The sequence below is a fragment of the Aspergillus steynii genome (assembly GCF_002849105.1).
Source record: "Aspergillus steynii IBT 23096 chromosome Unknown P170scaffold_6, whole genome shotgun sequence".
Taxonomy (NCBI): domain Eukaryota; kingdom Fungi; phylum Ascomycota; class Eurotiomycetes; order Eurotiales; family Aspergillaceae; genus Aspergillus; species Aspergillus steynii.
In genome coordinates, this window is record NW_020194403.1 from 2786374 (window position 1) to 2801460 (window position 15087).

Below are 15087 nucleotides of genomic sequence, written 5' to 3' on the forward strand. Positions count from 1 at the left end.
GATGACGACGACGATGAGAACATCAAGTGATTTGGATTGATTTGATTAGAAAGGATTCCATGTCAAGATTTCAATAATCTGTGAGAAGGGGCTGTATGTAAAGTGTAGAAGAAAAAAAAAAGGATTCAAATATGTAATTGCAAGGAATCAAGTCCAACGCTTGGAAATTTTGAAACACAAAACGAATATGCTGTTCATAAATATATTCATAGTTTCGTACGCAGCACCGAGACCATTATCAGCTCTTTCGTGTCCTCTACCAGTCCTTGGCGATGTCAAAGGCCCATTCGAACTGCAGGTGGTTGGTGCTGTCGTCGTCCAGGAACTTGGAGACCGCGTTGTAATGGCCACGTGCCATCATTCCCGACGGCGCCTCTTCGGCATGGACTGTTACTTCGTTAGTCACAAGCCCTAAAGCGATAGACCATCACTGGGGAGGGGGGCTTACATTTCTTCTCATATACCGGCTTGTCGGTGGTGCTGGGAGCATAACTTCCCTGTAGGTGAATTTTGGGTTAGCAGATCTTCTCCCCCGAATACACTCGTGGCGCGACATACCAGCATCTCCTCGTCCTTGCTGACCCGGATTCCCTTCCGCTTCACGACCTGCAAGTACTTCAGACCGCTCAGGACTTCGTGGTGCACCTGGAACACGACTTTGATGCGGAATGTGGCGCCCTCCTTGATGGTGAACGGTTGGTTCTTGAGGTTTTCGAGCGCGCCGGGCGCAGACAGCTCAATCACCACGTCCGGCCGTCCCTCGACTTCCAGAGCCAGACTCTTGATGATGCATTTCCGGGGGTCCTGAGGATCACCGATAGGCGTGCCAGTGGCCAGACCCAGCGAGGCCTTCCATCGGTTCAGGGCTTCGTCGTCCTTGTCTAGAGGGTAAAGAGAGATTGATCAGTGATTGTTTGGGTATGTCGATGTCAAGCCTAATGGTTCGGCCCGCGTGGCTTCTGCGGGGAGCAGGTAAGGGGGGCAGAAGGAGGGGGAGGAAGCAATCAACAAGCAACCCCACAGGATTGGTTCCCCCAGGCTTCGGTGCAGATTGGAATGCCCTTGGACGGGTACAATACATGACACATGGAAGTGCATGAACACGAAGACCGGGAGAGGAGAGCAGGATCCACATTCTCACATACCAAGGTTCTGATATTCCTCAATGGTCTTCTTCTCGCCCACCTTGAAACCCTCGGTGGTGGAGGCAACGAGATCATCATCGTGTTCGGTCATTGTGGTGGTTGACGGTTCGGAGGGGTGAAGAGAAATGGGGGGAGGGAGGATTAATTTTTAGGCGTTTGGCGGGGTACTTGATCTGCCCTTTTTCCAACGGTTATTTTAGTTATCCGTGCCTTACTTCCCGGGGATGGCGATGCTAGTAGGAATCGATCGCCAAGATCGAGGGGTGATAACGGGGAGACGGAGCGAGGGAGAGGGGATCGCAATGCAAGATGCAGGAGGGCTAGTCCACTTACCAGGGGCTAGTCGAATTGACCAAGGATTGCTAATAGGAGGAGAGAAGGAGAAAGAGAGGGAAGAGAAGGAGGAAGAAGAATAACAGGTCGATACCTAAGAATAATGGCCAACACCACCTACTAAGAGGGGTGGGTTGTTTTGGGCCCGTCCGGCGTCGCTCATTCGTCCGCTCGGGGCCCGGTGGGGAGGCTCTGGGACAGGCGGTGAGGCCGGTCGGCTTAGACTGGGTGGAATATTATTATTGTATACTGCTGCAGAGCAGTAATGATCTGTGGCATGTTATGGGGGCCATTCGGACAGGGAGAGGGAGAGCGAAAGAGGGCGATGGGGAGGGAGTCAAGATGGAGGGGAGCCTGGCCATGTGCCACGGATAGCCTCAGGCTGCCTCAATACGGAAGGAGCCCTCCTCTCCACCTAAATCTAACATGGGTGACAATTGAATCTAGTACCTACCAGGTAGGTAGGCATATTCAGACCGAATAAAGACCGAGCATGACGGTGAGAGGGATTGGGAGCACCCTGAGTAAGGTCTTCATGAATATACTGTTTGTTTGATGTGGTTGTTGTGGTATATGATAGAGTTTTGCACTGTGTCTCTCTCTCTTTTTATATTTTTATTTTATTTATTTTTTTTCAATAAGTATATATTCTTTGTGCTTTATACTTGATGGATGAAAGTTGAAGTATAATAGTAATCATTTATATACTGACCCGTCAGTGTACACAATCATACTGCGACATATGTACTCGACAACGCCCGCATGCTGATGCAGTGACGGACATACCGATACGTACGAAGAGTCTTCCAAACCTACTCCGTATCTACAAAAGACTCTGTCAATATGAACAGTCGACTGCTCCGTTTGCCAATGGATGTATCAACCCGGCCTGCGATGCTCCCATTCTTCGACGTATTTCCCGTCACGGGGCCAACCGGATTACCCGCCAGATCCCCAAGGCGCCAGGGCATCAATACCGTTCCGTACGGCAACTGGCTGCATCAGATACCGGGGGATGGGCCCCGCGACGCTGATACTTACCGAATCGGGAAACCACACTGGAGGTCTCCGAGTCCTGAGTGGTGGACTGCGACCGTGTCGGGACTAGCGTGATACAGCAGCGCGAACGATACGGTCACGGGCCCGTACGGGCAATCGCCCACCCCATTTTCCGATCCATTTATTATTTTCCTCCCCTGCGACTTACTGTACTTTCCTTATCAGAGAACTCGGATTGACCTCGACTCGGTTTTGGATTATCATCTGGTCGCGGGTCTGTCGTCCGTGTGTCATAGGGATTATCCCGACTCAATTGTCATACCATCGTTCACCCCTCCCTTCCCTCTTTTGTGGTGGTGACGTCCTTTTCTTCCCTTAAACCCTCTGCAAAGCCGCAAAAGACGCGCCTGCAACGTGGCCGACGTTTTGGCGTCGCATCCTATCTCAACATCCCCCTCGGAGAAGATTTTTCTCATCGTCATCCCCAATATCCATCCCCTATAATTCCGCCCCATTAGTTGAACCCGCCTGTTCAATCACCATGGTGCGATCGCTCCCCAAGAAAAACAACCCGCTCATCCTGGCCACCGAGGCTCCTGCCTGTAAGTTTACATCTTCCCCGTGGCGCAAGGACGGCGAGGCCAAAGCTGCGCAGTGCACCGCCGATCTTGAAGCTTGATGGTCGCGCCAGACTAACGCGTTGCCTCTCTTGCGATCACAGACGAGGAGCTTCTCGTGCGTCGCCGCTTGGGCAAAACAAACCTTGCCGTGAAGCCTACCCAGATTGGCACGTCGAACGCGACGAAGCCCGAGAACCTGGGACCATTTGAATATGCTCACCTGCGCGCTCCCTTGCCCAAGGATCTCAAGGGCTCCGAAATCTTCCCATCGCACACGCCCCAGCAGCATCCGGAAACGTACTTCCTGATGGTAAGTCGCTTTTATTCTAGTGCTCCACTCTTTTCATCGATACACCGCGCGACATAGCGACTAACCTAAACGTCTTTCAACGTCAATAGCGCCGGAGCAAGGATGGTTTTGTCAGTGCTACCGGAATGTTCAAGATTGCCTTCCCCTGGGCGCGTCTGGATGAAGAACGAACCGAGCGAGAATATTTGAAGTCCCGAGATGAGACTAGCGAAGATGAGATTGCCGGAAATGTTTGGATCTCACCCATCCTCGGTAAGCGCACACTCGTTTCGACTGATATCGATGAGATTCTGATTGTTCCCTCCAGCCCTTGAGCTTGCCAGAGAGTATCAGATGTATGACTGGGTTCGCGCCCTGCTGGACCCCACGGACATCGTGCAAAGCCCATCGAGCGCAAAGAAACAGATTACGCCGCCTCCTCGGTTTGACCTGCCGCCTATTGACGCACCACCTCAGCTCTCGGCCCCCGCATTGCGCAGAAGTCGCCGTTCTGCTTCCCCGAGCAAGAAGCTCGGTTCCCCACGCAAGTCTAGACAAACGAAGGCCATGAAGGAAGCCTCCGCAGCTGCCACCATTGAAGCAAACGCAAGCCTGCAGTCGTCTTTGGATGCCACGGCGGACCCAGAGCCGCTAAATGGTATCATCCAGCCTAGCGTCGAGGTCGACGAGGAGAAACTGGTTCTCAGCCCGGCGAAGTCAGCGAAGCAGGCAAAATCGGCGGTGACGCCCAAGAAGCCTATTGCTACACCAAAGGTGAAGAAGTCTTCTAAATCCCGACGTTTCGAAGAGCCTGTGGAAGATTCCGTGGAAGAGTCCGTAGAGGACCAGGTCAAGATCGAGGTGAAGGCTGACGCCGACACTGATGCCGATGCCCGTGATGACGACAAGGAAGTTCAAACCACCCAGACGACCGTTTCGGTCGAGATGCCTATCACTCTCCCCGAGGCTCCATCGGCAGAGGATACCGAAAAGATGATCGCCCAAGCAAAGGAGATGGTCCAGGAGGCTGTCAAGCAAACTACAGAGCAGGAGCCCGCGGAATCGTCGGCTGCCGCTGCTAAGAAGCGCAAGACTGATGTCCTAAGTGAGGATGAAGAGGACGAAGAAACCAAGGCGGCTTCTTCCCAACGCGTAAAGAGGGCTAGAGTCCTCGAAGAGAAACTGAAGCGCGAGCGTGTGAGGAATCGTGCCCTTGTGGGCGTCTCGGCTGCGTTTGCACTTGCGTGAGTATATTCCTTGCCTAACATGTACATCTTTCAGACTGCTAATTTGTTTTCAGGGTCTCTATTCCTTACTTTTTCTAATAACTGATCCTCTGAATTGAAGATATTCTTCAAGTTGATTACCCATCACTCACCCCCAAGAACCTAGTCCTCTCCCTCCTTGCGCCCCTCTATACCAAGTCCAGTGGACGTTGAATACCTTTTTCTTTTTTTTATCTGGAATGTGTACACCGTATCTACCTACCCTACCGATTATTTATTTCTATTCTCCCCTATGTCCTAACCTTTTTTTGGCCAATCTCCTGTTCCCCGAATGCATGTTGTCGAAAGGATGCTATCCCTATGCCGATTCTTGATGTACCGTATTGACATTTCTACACCTTTTCATTTTCTTTTCATTTTAATTTTGCTCCTTGGTTGTTGGGAGAGAAGCACAGTCTACGAGGAGGAATGAGTGGCATCATCGATGATTGTGGTTGGAGGTCCTGGAGATCGTGAAAGAAAACCTCGATTTTCATTCCGTTCCTTTGATGTGCAGCCCCCCTTTTTCTTTTCATCCTGGATACCTGATATATGTCTTTCATAATTGTGAGTCAGTTCATTTTCTCGAATATTATTCCACCCCATCGTTAGGGTGCTTTCGACGACGGCGTTGATCGGGGCTTGCAGTCTGGATTGGTTCCCTGAGGGGTTTTGGGAAGGAGAATCGGCCGGGGATAGATAGAAAATGCACATGGTAGTTTAATCATTCTTGTCCAGAGCCATAGAAGTACGTAGGAACGCGGCGTATTGAATGAATGTCGAGGCTGTTGAGTAGTAGTTTGAACAACCGCGGATTTCCTTTGTCCGACGAGATGCAAACACACCAAACACCGTCATCTCGAAGCTCCCCTCGAACGCAATCCTTCTTTGAACTTTTGCTTCGGCATTCCCTCTAATCTCTTCCCCAGCAATGCAATGTCTCTCCCGGGATTAGATCTTACGCAGCCGTCGGTGGAAAGGGAGTTTGCCCCTGCCCCGCCGACACAGATCAGCCTGTCCAAGGGCTCGGAATGGCGCTTTGAAGTCGCATTCGGCACGATCGTCCGAGTCAAGGTAAGTTCCTCTGCGACACGACCCATTCTCCTCTTTCTCTACCCAGTGAGACTCGAACCGGACGACTGACTTATCCTCGAATCTCGAATTGGAGGGTGGATTGTAGCTCCTCGCTGGCAATGCAGAACTTTTTGGCACCGAACTAGCCACCTCGCAGACCTATACCTTCTCCGGAACCAAAGCCGCGATTTACACATGGCACGGCTGCACGCTCGAAGTCAGCGCGGGCGATACCATCTCGTCTCTTGACGGACTGCCCACGGCCGGGGTGAATGGCTCCGCTGCGCCCGGGCACGGCGCCGGCGGCTGTCAGAGCGAGTACACCGCGGAGGAGACGCCGATGGTGGAATATGCCAACGTGCACTTTGCGCTGGAGACGCTGCGCCAGGAGGCCAAGGCAGAGGGCAGAGACGGACCGCGCGTCCTCATCCTGGGACCCGAGGATGCGGGCAAGACCAGTCTGGCGAAGATCTTGACGGCTTATTCCACCAAGGTCGGTCGGCAGCCTATCGTGGTCAATCTGGATCCGACGGAGGGCATGCTGAGTGTCCCCGGTACGTTGACGGCGACTGCGTTCCGCACGATGATTGATGTCGAGGAGGGCTGGGGCAGTAGTCCCATGTCTGGACCGAGCGCTGTGCCGGTGAAATTGCCGCTGGTTTACTTCTATCCGATGCAGAACCCGTTGGAGGACGATGGGTCAATCTACAAGCCTATTGTGTCGCGATTGGCGCTCTCCGTCACCGCGAGGATGGCAGAGGACGAGGATGCTCGTGAGACGGGGATTATTGTGGACACGCCCGGCCTTTTCAGTCAGAGTAAGGCTGGCAGTGTCGAGATGATCAACCACATTGTGACGGAGTTTGCAAGTATGTGTGATTTGTTTGGCCCGAAAGTAAATGCGGTTGCTGATCTATTTCTACTATTTCTGCAGTCACTACTATTCTCGTCATCGGCTCGGAACGTCTGTATAGCATCATGATGAGGAACTACGACAATAAGCCCAGTGCTAGCGCCTCGGCTGCCGCGTCGGACGAGCGCATTTCCGTCGTGAAGTTATCGAAATCCGGCGGGTGCGTTGACCGCGACGCCGCGTTCATGAAGGGAGTACGCGAATCTCAGATCCGAACTTATTTCTTCGGCAATCCCATTCCCTCGACTGCATCGGCTGCTCTTTCGGTGTCGGCGTCGTCGACCACCAACGTCACACTTTCTCCCCACGCCCAGCAACTGGACTACGACTCTCTCGGAATCTACAACTACACTCTCGCATCTCTCGAAGAAGACGAGGACGAGTATGATCCGGCCCAGTTCGGCGCCAACGATTCGTTTCTCCCCGGCGGAAGCAACGACGCCGAGACCACCGCGGTGCCCCGGTCGCCGGATGGAAACGCTGCGCCGTTGCTCGGGGTGATTTCATCCACCGAGACGGCGCCGCAGCCGCCCGCCGCTACGACGATGGTTCCTTTGAAGAAGACCCTGCCTCCAGCACCGAGCACCCTCGCCAATTCCCTCCTCGCCATCACGCATGTCCCGCCGACGGCCAATCCGGCCGATATTCGGGATAGCAGTATCATGGGATTCTTGTACGTGGCCGATGTGGACAGCGAAAAGGGCAAGATCCGAGTTTTGGCCCCAGTCGGAGGGCGAGTACCTCCGCGGGCGATTGTCTGGGGGAAAGGATGGCCTGGAGAGGTGGTCGGATTGGTTGGATAGTGGGATCTTCTTGTCCCTTTCTTTTTCTTTGTTTCTTCTTTTCCCCCACGTATAGAGATGATTTGAGAGTGGGTCCTGGAGTTAGGGGGATGCATATGTTTTACTATTATTTGAGGCAATAATCAGGAATGCTGAATCAGACCACGCGATGGATTTAGTGTGCCGGAATCCACATCACGAATGCGACCTGTCGAACGAGGTTCAGTCGTCGTGTCTTGGCAGTTGGCAAGGCTGTCGGGCTAAATGAGCATCGCCACTTGGGCGCGGGACGAGGGGATAATAAAACCGGGAAATCCCCGTGTTGATGCTGGAAGACAGCTTGACAACTACTCGTATACATTGGAAGATCGATAATTCAACAGAGACCCCAAATCACCTGACTCCGCTTGTTCTTCTCCTCATTTCCCCGTCTTTCTCCTTCTCCTCTTCCCTTCGCCAGTCTACTCCGTCCGGGGTAGAGATATTCGTGCCAATGCCAATTGCTTGGCTCCGCAACTTCTTCTCCCGGTTTTCGGACCTTCGTCGCCAACGGAAACGTCCTCGATCGCACAGCCAGCGAGTGCGAGACCGCGAGCGAGAACTGCGGCGGCGACGGGAGGGTCCGACCAAGTTCAATAATCGCGGCGGGAATATCGTTGTCGTGTGGAGTTGAATCCTTTTATTGCATTCAGTTATTCTCAGTTTTTCGTGAGCATCTGGGGTTGTTTGGACCAGTCTTAGTCATTGCATTCAACTGGGGTTGGACCGCTGAAGGGATGGTGGGTACGCTCGCTCTTTATTTATCTCTAACTCTATCGCCGATCTTGGAGAACTCCGTGTTATCTTAACTTCAACTGACCTCATCCACCTCTATCTAGCTACTGTGATTCTCAATCCACAACCACCAGACAGAGGACCATGACACATCCTTGCCTCGCATTACCACCGTCAACCTAATCAATCAATCACCAAACAACAACCAAAACCAAACCCCCAGAAAAACCAATGCAATGCTTCTCCGTCTCCCCCGCCGCAAACTCCGCCGTCTCCTGATCATGCTCCTCCCTTTCCTCCTGACCCTCCTTCTCCTCACCCCCTTCTACATCATCTACAAGCCCCCTAACCTCCTCATCCGCTACTTCCAACACCGCTGGCCCGACGTCCTCTTCCACCTCCCCCCACCTCCCAACCACCATGCCTCATCCACCGAAGGCCGCCAAAAACTCATCGCCCTCACCATCGACGACGCCCCCTCCCCCCACACCCTCGAGATCCTCGACCTCCTCTCCCACCACGACGCCCACGCCACCTTCTTCCTCATCGGCTCGCAGATCCCCTCCCGCGAAGAGTCCCTGCACGAGCTCCTCCGCGCCGGCCACGAGCTCGCCAACCACGCCATGCGCGACGAGCCCTCCCGCGCCCTCTCCCCCTCCGACCTGGAGGCCCAGATCCTCTCCGTCCAGGACTCCATTCGCGCCGCGTACTCGGTTGTCGGGCTGCGCGAGCCCGCGGGGAAATACTTCCGACCCGGGTCTGGCTTCTTTAGCGCCGCGATGAGAGACGTGGTCCGGAAGTTGGGGTTCCGCATTGTCCTGGGGAGTGTGTATCCGCATGATGCGCAGATCCCGTGGTGGTGGGTGAATGCGAGACATGTGTTGAGTATGGTCCGCGAGGGGAGTATTATTGTTTGTCATGATCGGAGGGAGTGGACGGTGCCGATGCTGGGGGTTGTGTTGCCGGAGTTGAAGAGGAGGGGGTATAGAGTTGTGACTGTGAGTGAGTTGTTGAATGGGGTTGAGGGGGGAGAGGAATCATAGGGTTATACTACAGGGCTGTGGCTCGGTAATTTGATCTCTCTATATATACTATTATCTGTGGAAGACGGACGGCTGATATCGGCCAATGGTCTGTTCTATCTTGTTTTGATTCGTTTCTGGTGTTACGGCATGGCCATTGGTCTTGGTTTCTTGGTCAAATCATTTCTTGTACATACATATTTACTATCTAGCGACTGCTCTATATCCAATATCCAAATGGTGATACACCGGTACATTTTGCGTTGCGGGAAGCACAAGAAAGCAGAACCAGACATGCAAAGAAAAAGAGAGAAGAGAAGAGAAGATCGGAGAGATAGGAGAAGTAGGAAAGTAGAAAGGAAAATGCAAGAATGCAAAACGAAAAGGAAAAGGAAAGGAAAAGAAACGAGAAGGGAATCGGAAAGAGAAAGAAATAAAGAAAAGAAAAAAAGCCAAAAAAGAAAAAAACAAAAAAAAGGACAGAAAAAGCCGCCGAAATAAGTCGCCAGCGACTTATCTCTCCCAAACAAGTGATCATGATGCATCCTGTTCTCCTGCCATGTTCATAACTTGTATGTCATCTCGCCATATGTTCAAGTTCAAGTTCAAGTTCAAGTTCAAAGTCCAGCCAGCCAGACATCCATTCTACTCCCAGGCTTTCCATTCTTCGAGATTCTTCCTCAGCTCCGTCTCACATTCATATCCACGCGCTTCATCATCCAATAGTTCTTCTTGTCGTTCCCGGAATCGTTGTTCCGCGTCAAATCGCCGCAACGCAGCCAGCTTCAGATACATCAGGTCGTCGCGCTGCACCGCGTCCCGGAACTTGGTGCGCATGCGCGGCGAGTACAGTTGGCAGCTTGCTTCGCGGCATCGGGAGGGCCCCTCACCCGGGGGCAGGCGCATGAGGGTTGAGAATTTGCGCGCAATCGGGTGGTTGGCTTTGACGAGGGGCCAGACAACATCGTCGTAGCAGTCCTCGCACACGGTCAGCTCGGGGAGCTGCGGGATGTAGTGCCAGGTGTTGAGGACCAGGCGGTCGCGACGGCAGTCGCGGAGCACGACCTTGCGGCGGGCGTAGGCCATGAAGTCGCCGAGGTCGGGCTGGGAGGTCCATTCCATTTCGGACCGGTTGGCGGCAATGTCGAGGTAGTCGATGTATCGGACGAAGCGGGGGCTGTCGGTCACGAAGTCGCAGACGCGGGCTTGCAGGGCCGTGCTTCGTTTGAAGGTGTTCCGGTGGGGAGGCATCAAGGTTCGTAGGTTCTTGACACACGCGGAACAGACGTTGAATTTGGGGAGGAATAGACCTGTGTCCGGGTCGACGACGCGGTACCAGTGCTGTTCACTGACGATGCGGCCAGGACATGGCTTGCTGCCTGATGATCGGGTCCGCGTGATCTGTTGGAGGAGGTCAAGGTGGTCCAGTTGTTTCTTGACGGTTTGCATCCAGGCCAGCCGGGTCCACGGCTCGCTCATCGAGCAGCGGATCATGTCGCCACGGGACCGAGGGGTTCCTAGAATGAAGGCGTCCCGGAATTTGGACTTGCGCATCTGCTTCATGCATGAAGGGCAAATATTCAGATGAGTCATCCCTCGGATCGTGAACCAGTCTTGATAACCGGCCACCGGAACGGATCGAGGGCAGGGCAGCAGGCAGGATCCATCCTTGCTGGGAGAGGGTGGGCGAACGGAACCTTGGGGAGAGTTGCTGCGAGATGATTGTAGTTGCTGGACAATGTCCGGTTCAGCTTTCCGGTGGCACGAAGGCGGCTTAAGTGCATCTTCAAAGAAGGATACTGTGCGCCTGGTGGTCATACGGCTGGATGGCACCTGATCTGTAGAGTGAGATCGCTGCTCCGGGCCAACAGCCAATGGCGGGCGTCGTGGTCGGGATAAACCTGCTGGCGTCACAGTAGCAAACGAGGCTGAGAAGGGATCCTGCTCGGCACTTCGTGGGCGATCAGGCTTCGGCGACGCCGTCTTAGGCCGCGACGGGGGCCTCTGCACAGGAAGCTCAATTTTGCGCTCGAAAGGCTTCGGAGGTTTGGCGGCCGACAAAGGAACGGATGGCTTTTGCACATCGCTGTGTGCCGTGCCCTTGGAGTCACGTTGTTCCTGTCGCTGCCGCAGCTTTTCCTCCAATCTCTCGGCCAGGGTGGGCGTGTTGGGAACGTCCGCAACAGTCTTCAGATTCGTTGAGGCCCGTAGGGGTTCTGGACGATCGCGCCTGGTCTTGGTTTTGGACTTGGCTGCATTCGAGTCAGACAAGTAACCCGAGGAAGAGCCGGGCCGCTGTGTATCTGTTGCTGAGCGTCTCAAGGGCCGTGCGGATTTAACACTCTCTGATCGTCGAGGAACGGACGATGAGGCGGGTTCCGACTGCTGTCCATTATGGGTGTGGACCCGGGACAGACCCTTCCGGAGTGCTGGAGGAGATTCCTTGGGCCCTGCCGGGATGGCTTCCTTCCGGGTTCGAGTGCTCCTGGAACTGGGATCGCGTTGGCGAGAAGAAGACCTCGATCCTGCGCTGGTGGTGCTTTGGGGGATATGTCCTGGGTGCGACGTGGTTCTCTGGGGTGAAGGGCCTGGAGGAAGGGCCTTCTGAGATGTTGGTGGCAGGGAAAAGGGGGACGGACCAAAAGGGAAGTTATTCAAGTCGAGTTTGCTGGCGAGGTGCTGAGGAATTGAAAACTGAGGGAAATCCGTGGGCGGCGTTGGCGGCCCGGCGCTGTCATCCGAAGAAGAACTGGGTTCCCGGGAGAATTCCTCCACAACCAAGGTCTCTTCTGAGTAACAAAACACGTCCATGATCACGGGATACTGATCAACGGTTCCTCTGGCACACACTCCTTCGACTCCGGGGTTTTCTCCAAGGTTCGACAGTCCTTGCCATTCACGGGAAAGGGATGCAACTTCGTCTTCTACAGACGGCAAAGGGGGCCACTGGGGCTTCTGGCGCCAAAAGGGCATGACTGGATCACACAAGGTATTCTCAACAGAGAAGTGAAAAAAGAGGCAAATGGATTGTTGGCAAGTCCAATGGGTCAAAGGGGAACGAGATGTGGTTCCTCTATCTTTTTGCGACAACAGCTATCCTGTTGCAATGGCACGGCAAATTAGAGTCACTCTCCTGGCTGCTGTTGGCATGTTATACCCGTCGTGTCAAACTCACTCGGGAGTTTCCAAGGAAGAAAGTCAATGGCAAAGCAAAAACCAGCTGCAGAGACAGTGAATCCAATTGGCTGAGCGGGTTAGATAGAGTACAAGCAGTGGTCAAGAATCAGGCAAGAGACAAGAATAGAAAAGTGGAAAGGCCGCCAGGGTCTTTCGGAAAGCTATTAGATATTAATTATGCACCAAAAGGATTAAGACAAAAAAAGACTTTTTCTGTTATACAACTAGGGATAGAGGAGCTAGGACGAGGGAGGTGGGGAGGCGTATATAAATCCCAATGAAAACCTGGTCGGGCAGCGCCTCCAATCGTGGAGGCCCTATCAGGGCATGGGGCCTGAAAGGTTGGGCGTTAAGAGGCGACGAATCAGGCCATGCAAGATGAAACACGGCGACCATGGCCATGCGCTGAACATGAAAACGAATGGCTCTCCGAAGGCCATGTCAACAGGCACAGAAAATCGAAACGTGATGATCCTGGCCAGAAGGTATCGCTGCCTGCAACCGGTGACGTTGTCGGTTAGTAGTCATCGGCGGAATCCACAATTGCTCTCAGTCCCATCAAAAAGGGAATTCTGGCCTGTGATCATCGACCGAAAAATAATACTGCGAGAGAGGGGGCGCAAACAATTGTGGAGAGACGATGCAGAAAAGGCAACGGCCGTGTGGAGGATTGGATCGAGACAGTTGTCCGCGGCAAGGTTATAGGCAAAGAAGTCGCGGCCAGACGAGGCTGTGTGGAGTCAGGGAGCGCCTCGACTTTTCCTTAACGCCATCGTCGACATCTTGCAGTGGTTGGGCTCCCTTGACTACAGGACTTTGCCCAGAACGATGCATGTCGATCTGGTCCTTAGTGGGATGTGCTGTAAGTAGGTTCCTTTAAAGGGAACCTCGAGATGAAGCTATCGACGACTGTGGGTCACTGGACCCGCTAGTCCCAATGGGGAAGCGTAGCCCTATGCCGGTTGCGATGAGAAGGCTTGGACTGCAGCACTCCTGCCAATCAAGCCATATTGCTGTATTTTGATCATAAATCCTGGGTGTCTGTGTGCCGATTGCCGGCTGCTGCCATCGAGCCAACTCGATCGGTGGTCAGATGTTGAATTCTACATAGGCCTTCGCCCAATAGACCAGTTTCTTGTAAGTAATCGCATCGTACTACACCGGAACATGGATGGGATGAAAGGACTCTTAGGAAATGAAAACCAAGTCATATAATAGAAGATTTTCAAATTAATAATAGTATCTGACGATCTTTATCTGTGTCTATGAACATGGGTAATTATGGCTAAAATCAGCTTACGATCATATTGGTAGGGTCATGTGAATTGACAATGACTTTCATTTCACTTCCCACAATCCATATTTTGAGTACATAAAACCCTATACACTTAAAATTCCAACCGTTTAAAAGATTTGAAGAATTTATACGATCAAGCATGCAAGTACCCTGCCGCAAGAAATTGGTTGGTTCGGACTGCTTGCTCTCGGGCTGATTTCACAATAACCATCCATAAAAGTCATAAAGCAGCAAATCTTCTCAATAATCAACACTTAATGACAGTTAATTGTCCCTTACATTCGGCGACTATTTCGGAACTAAACAATGCATGGAACTGGTCAGATTTACGATTAGTTAAATAAGCTTCATCATGACTCTAAAAACAATTGCTATCATTTGTTTTACCTGCATATTGAGTCTGGCCGCTATAGCCGCCCATACCCGTCAGTGCAGAACAATCTTGGCATTCAATACATCAGAGGCCATCCCATATGTCTGGTATGAACAGTGACTGAATAGCGACCTAGCCACGATGGTAGCAAATTGCCGTCAATAGCAACATGCCCAGTGTCACCGCTGTCGACATCAGGCCCTTACAACACCAACACCATTCTACCCAGCTCATGGTGAAAGACGATTCGGGGCAGTCACTGTTCGCAGAGAGCGAGACCCTACCGACCCCATGGACGAGCATCACCGGCCAAGATGTCATGCAAATTCACCAGAGCACCTTCGATATGGGTGACTCGGCTGGCATCGCACAGGTCGAAAAATGATGAGTGATATCATAGCAGATGCGTGGCAGTGAACTGGCACCTCTGTGGCTTGGGGCTTTACCTTCCATCGGAAATTCGATAATATTACCCCAGGACCAAATCCATTCCGTGATTGGACTAAGAACGCACGAAAAAGACAGAACCCTGCAGAAAGAAGGGGCTATGGCGGGTTTGAAGAAGAGCATAATATGATTGGCTGCCGAAGCGATCTCGTGCTTGTGTACCGCAAAATATGTACATCAGAGTAGGTACTCTGATACCAGAAGACTCGCATATTGTTTTGCTACCAAGCTAGCACCAGATTTGAGGCGAACAGTTGTTTGACTGCATCAGAATAGCTTAGCGAACACAGCCGCCTAGCGTGGTGCTTGGCCGGGCTGGAATGATATCATATGTACTGAGCATCGGATATCATTCGAATCAGGTACCTACGCTTCCGTGCCCATGGCATCCTGGTTAGTTGGTTAGCAGGGGTTGCCCGAGAGGCAACGAACGAGTATGACGACGTTGTTGTTGCAGGAGGGGCAGCAGCAGATGATGGCAATGAGTTGGCTGATATGAGATGGACATAGGAGCTGAAAGACGGAATAGGGATCAGCTGTGAAACACCAGCAGAAACCCCTCCAGATGACAATAAAG

General features: G+C 52.7%; 8 protein-coding genes across 8 annotated transcripts; 5 read left to right on the forward strand and 3 right to left on the reverse strand.

Moving 5' to 3' along the window:
* Nucleotides 1–3: 3 nt before the first annotated feature.
* On the reverse strand, nucleotides 4–1577 carry P170DRAFT_438932 (rho GDP-dissociation inhibitor). Its single transcript, XM_024849720.1, has 5 exons — nucleotides 1479–1577; nucleotides 1146–1323; nucleotides 559–881; nucleotides 449–497; nucleotides 4–387 (listed from the first exon to the last, which is right to left on the reverse strand). Exons 2-5 carry the CDS (start codon nucleotides 1234–1236, stop codon nucleotides 257–259), a joined length of 594 nt encoding a protein of 197 aa, XP_024702534.1. The 5' UTR covers nucleotides 1237–1323; nucleotides 1479–1577; the 3' UTR covers nucleotides 4–256.
* A 1441-nt stretch (nucleotides 1578–3018) lies between these two features.
* P170DRAFT_478091 (DNA-binding domain of Mlu1-box binding protein MBP1) lies at nucleotides 3019–4711 on the forward strand (the record flags this gene model as incomplete). The annotated part of the gene is made up of 5 exons (XM_024853528.1): nucleotides 3019–3079; nucleotides 3199–3407; nucleotides 3497–3659; nucleotides 3715–4630; nucleotides 4687–4711. 5 exons carry the CDS (start codon nucleotides 3019–3021, stop codon nucleotides 4709–4711), a joined length of 1374 nt encoding a protein of 457 aa, XP_024702535.1.
* An 876-nt stretch (nucleotides 4712–5587) lies between these two features.
* On the forward strand, nucleotides 5588–7441 carry P170DRAFT_478092 (cleavage polyadenylation factor subunit CLP1; the record flags this gene model as incomplete). Its single annotated transcript, XM_024853529.1, has 3 exons — nucleotides 5588–5725; nucleotides 5832–6594; nucleotides 6660–7441. 3 exons carry the CDS (start codon nucleotides 5588–5590, stop codon nucleotides 7439–7441), a joined length of 1683 nt encoding a protein of 560 aa, XP_024702536.1.
* A 188-nt stretch (nucleotides 7442–7629) lies between these two features.
* Nucleotides 7630–8262, forward strand: P170DRAFT_237057 (uncharacterized protein). Its single transcript, XM_024842928.1, has one exon. It carries the CDS (start codon nucleotides 7746–7748, stop codon nucleotides 8091–8093), a length of 348 nt encoding a protein of 115 aa, XP_024702537.1. The 5' UTR covers nucleotides 7630–7745; the 3' UTR covers nucleotides 8094–8262.
* Nucleotides 8060–9514, forward strand: P170DRAFT_438936 (chitin deacetylase CDA4). Its single transcript, XM_024849721.1, has 2 exons — nucleotides 8060–8203; nucleotides 8299–9514. The coding sequence occupies exon 2, from the start codon at nucleotides 8431–8433 to the stop codon at nucleotides 9235–9237; it is 807 nt and encodes a 268-aa protein (XP_024702538.1). The 5' UTR covers nucleotides 8060–8203; nucleotides 8299–8430; the 3' UTR covers nucleotides 9238–9514.
* Nucleotides 9515–9861: 347 nt separating this feature from the next.
* P170DRAFT_362782 (uncharacterized protein) lies at nucleotides 9862–12189 on the reverse strand (the record flags this gene model as incomplete). The annotated part of the gene is made up of 2 exons (XM_024844538.1): nucleotides 9862–11054; nucleotides 11118–12189. The coding sequence occupies 2 exons, from the start codon at nucleotides 12187–12189 to the stop codon at nucleotides 9862–9864; spliced, it is 2265 nt and encodes a 754-aa protein (XP_024702539.1).
* A 582-nt stretch (nucleotides 12190–12771) lies between these two features.
* Nucleotides 12772–13672, forward strand: P170DRAFT_428444 (uncharacterized protein; the record flags this gene model as incomplete). The annotated part of the gene is made up of 4 exons (XM_024847843.1): nucleotides 12772–12909; nucleotides 13099–13255; nucleotides 13520–13530; nucleotides 13634–13672. 4 exons carry the CDS (start codon nucleotides 12772–12774, stop codon nucleotides 13670–13672), a joined length of 345 nt encoding a protein of 114 aa, XP_024702540.1.
* Nucleotides 13673–14286: 614 nt separating this feature from the next.
* Nucleotides 14287–14734, reverse strand: P170DRAFT_237116 (uncharacterized protein). The gene has a single exon (XM_024842929.1). It carries the CDS (start codon nucleotides 14631–14633, stop codon nucleotides 14391–14393), a length of 243 nt encoding a protein of 80 aa, XP_024702541.1. The 5' UTR covers nucleotides 14634–14734; the 3' UTR covers nucleotides 14287–14390.
* Between the last annotated feature and the right edge of the window lie 353 nt (nucleotides 14735–15087).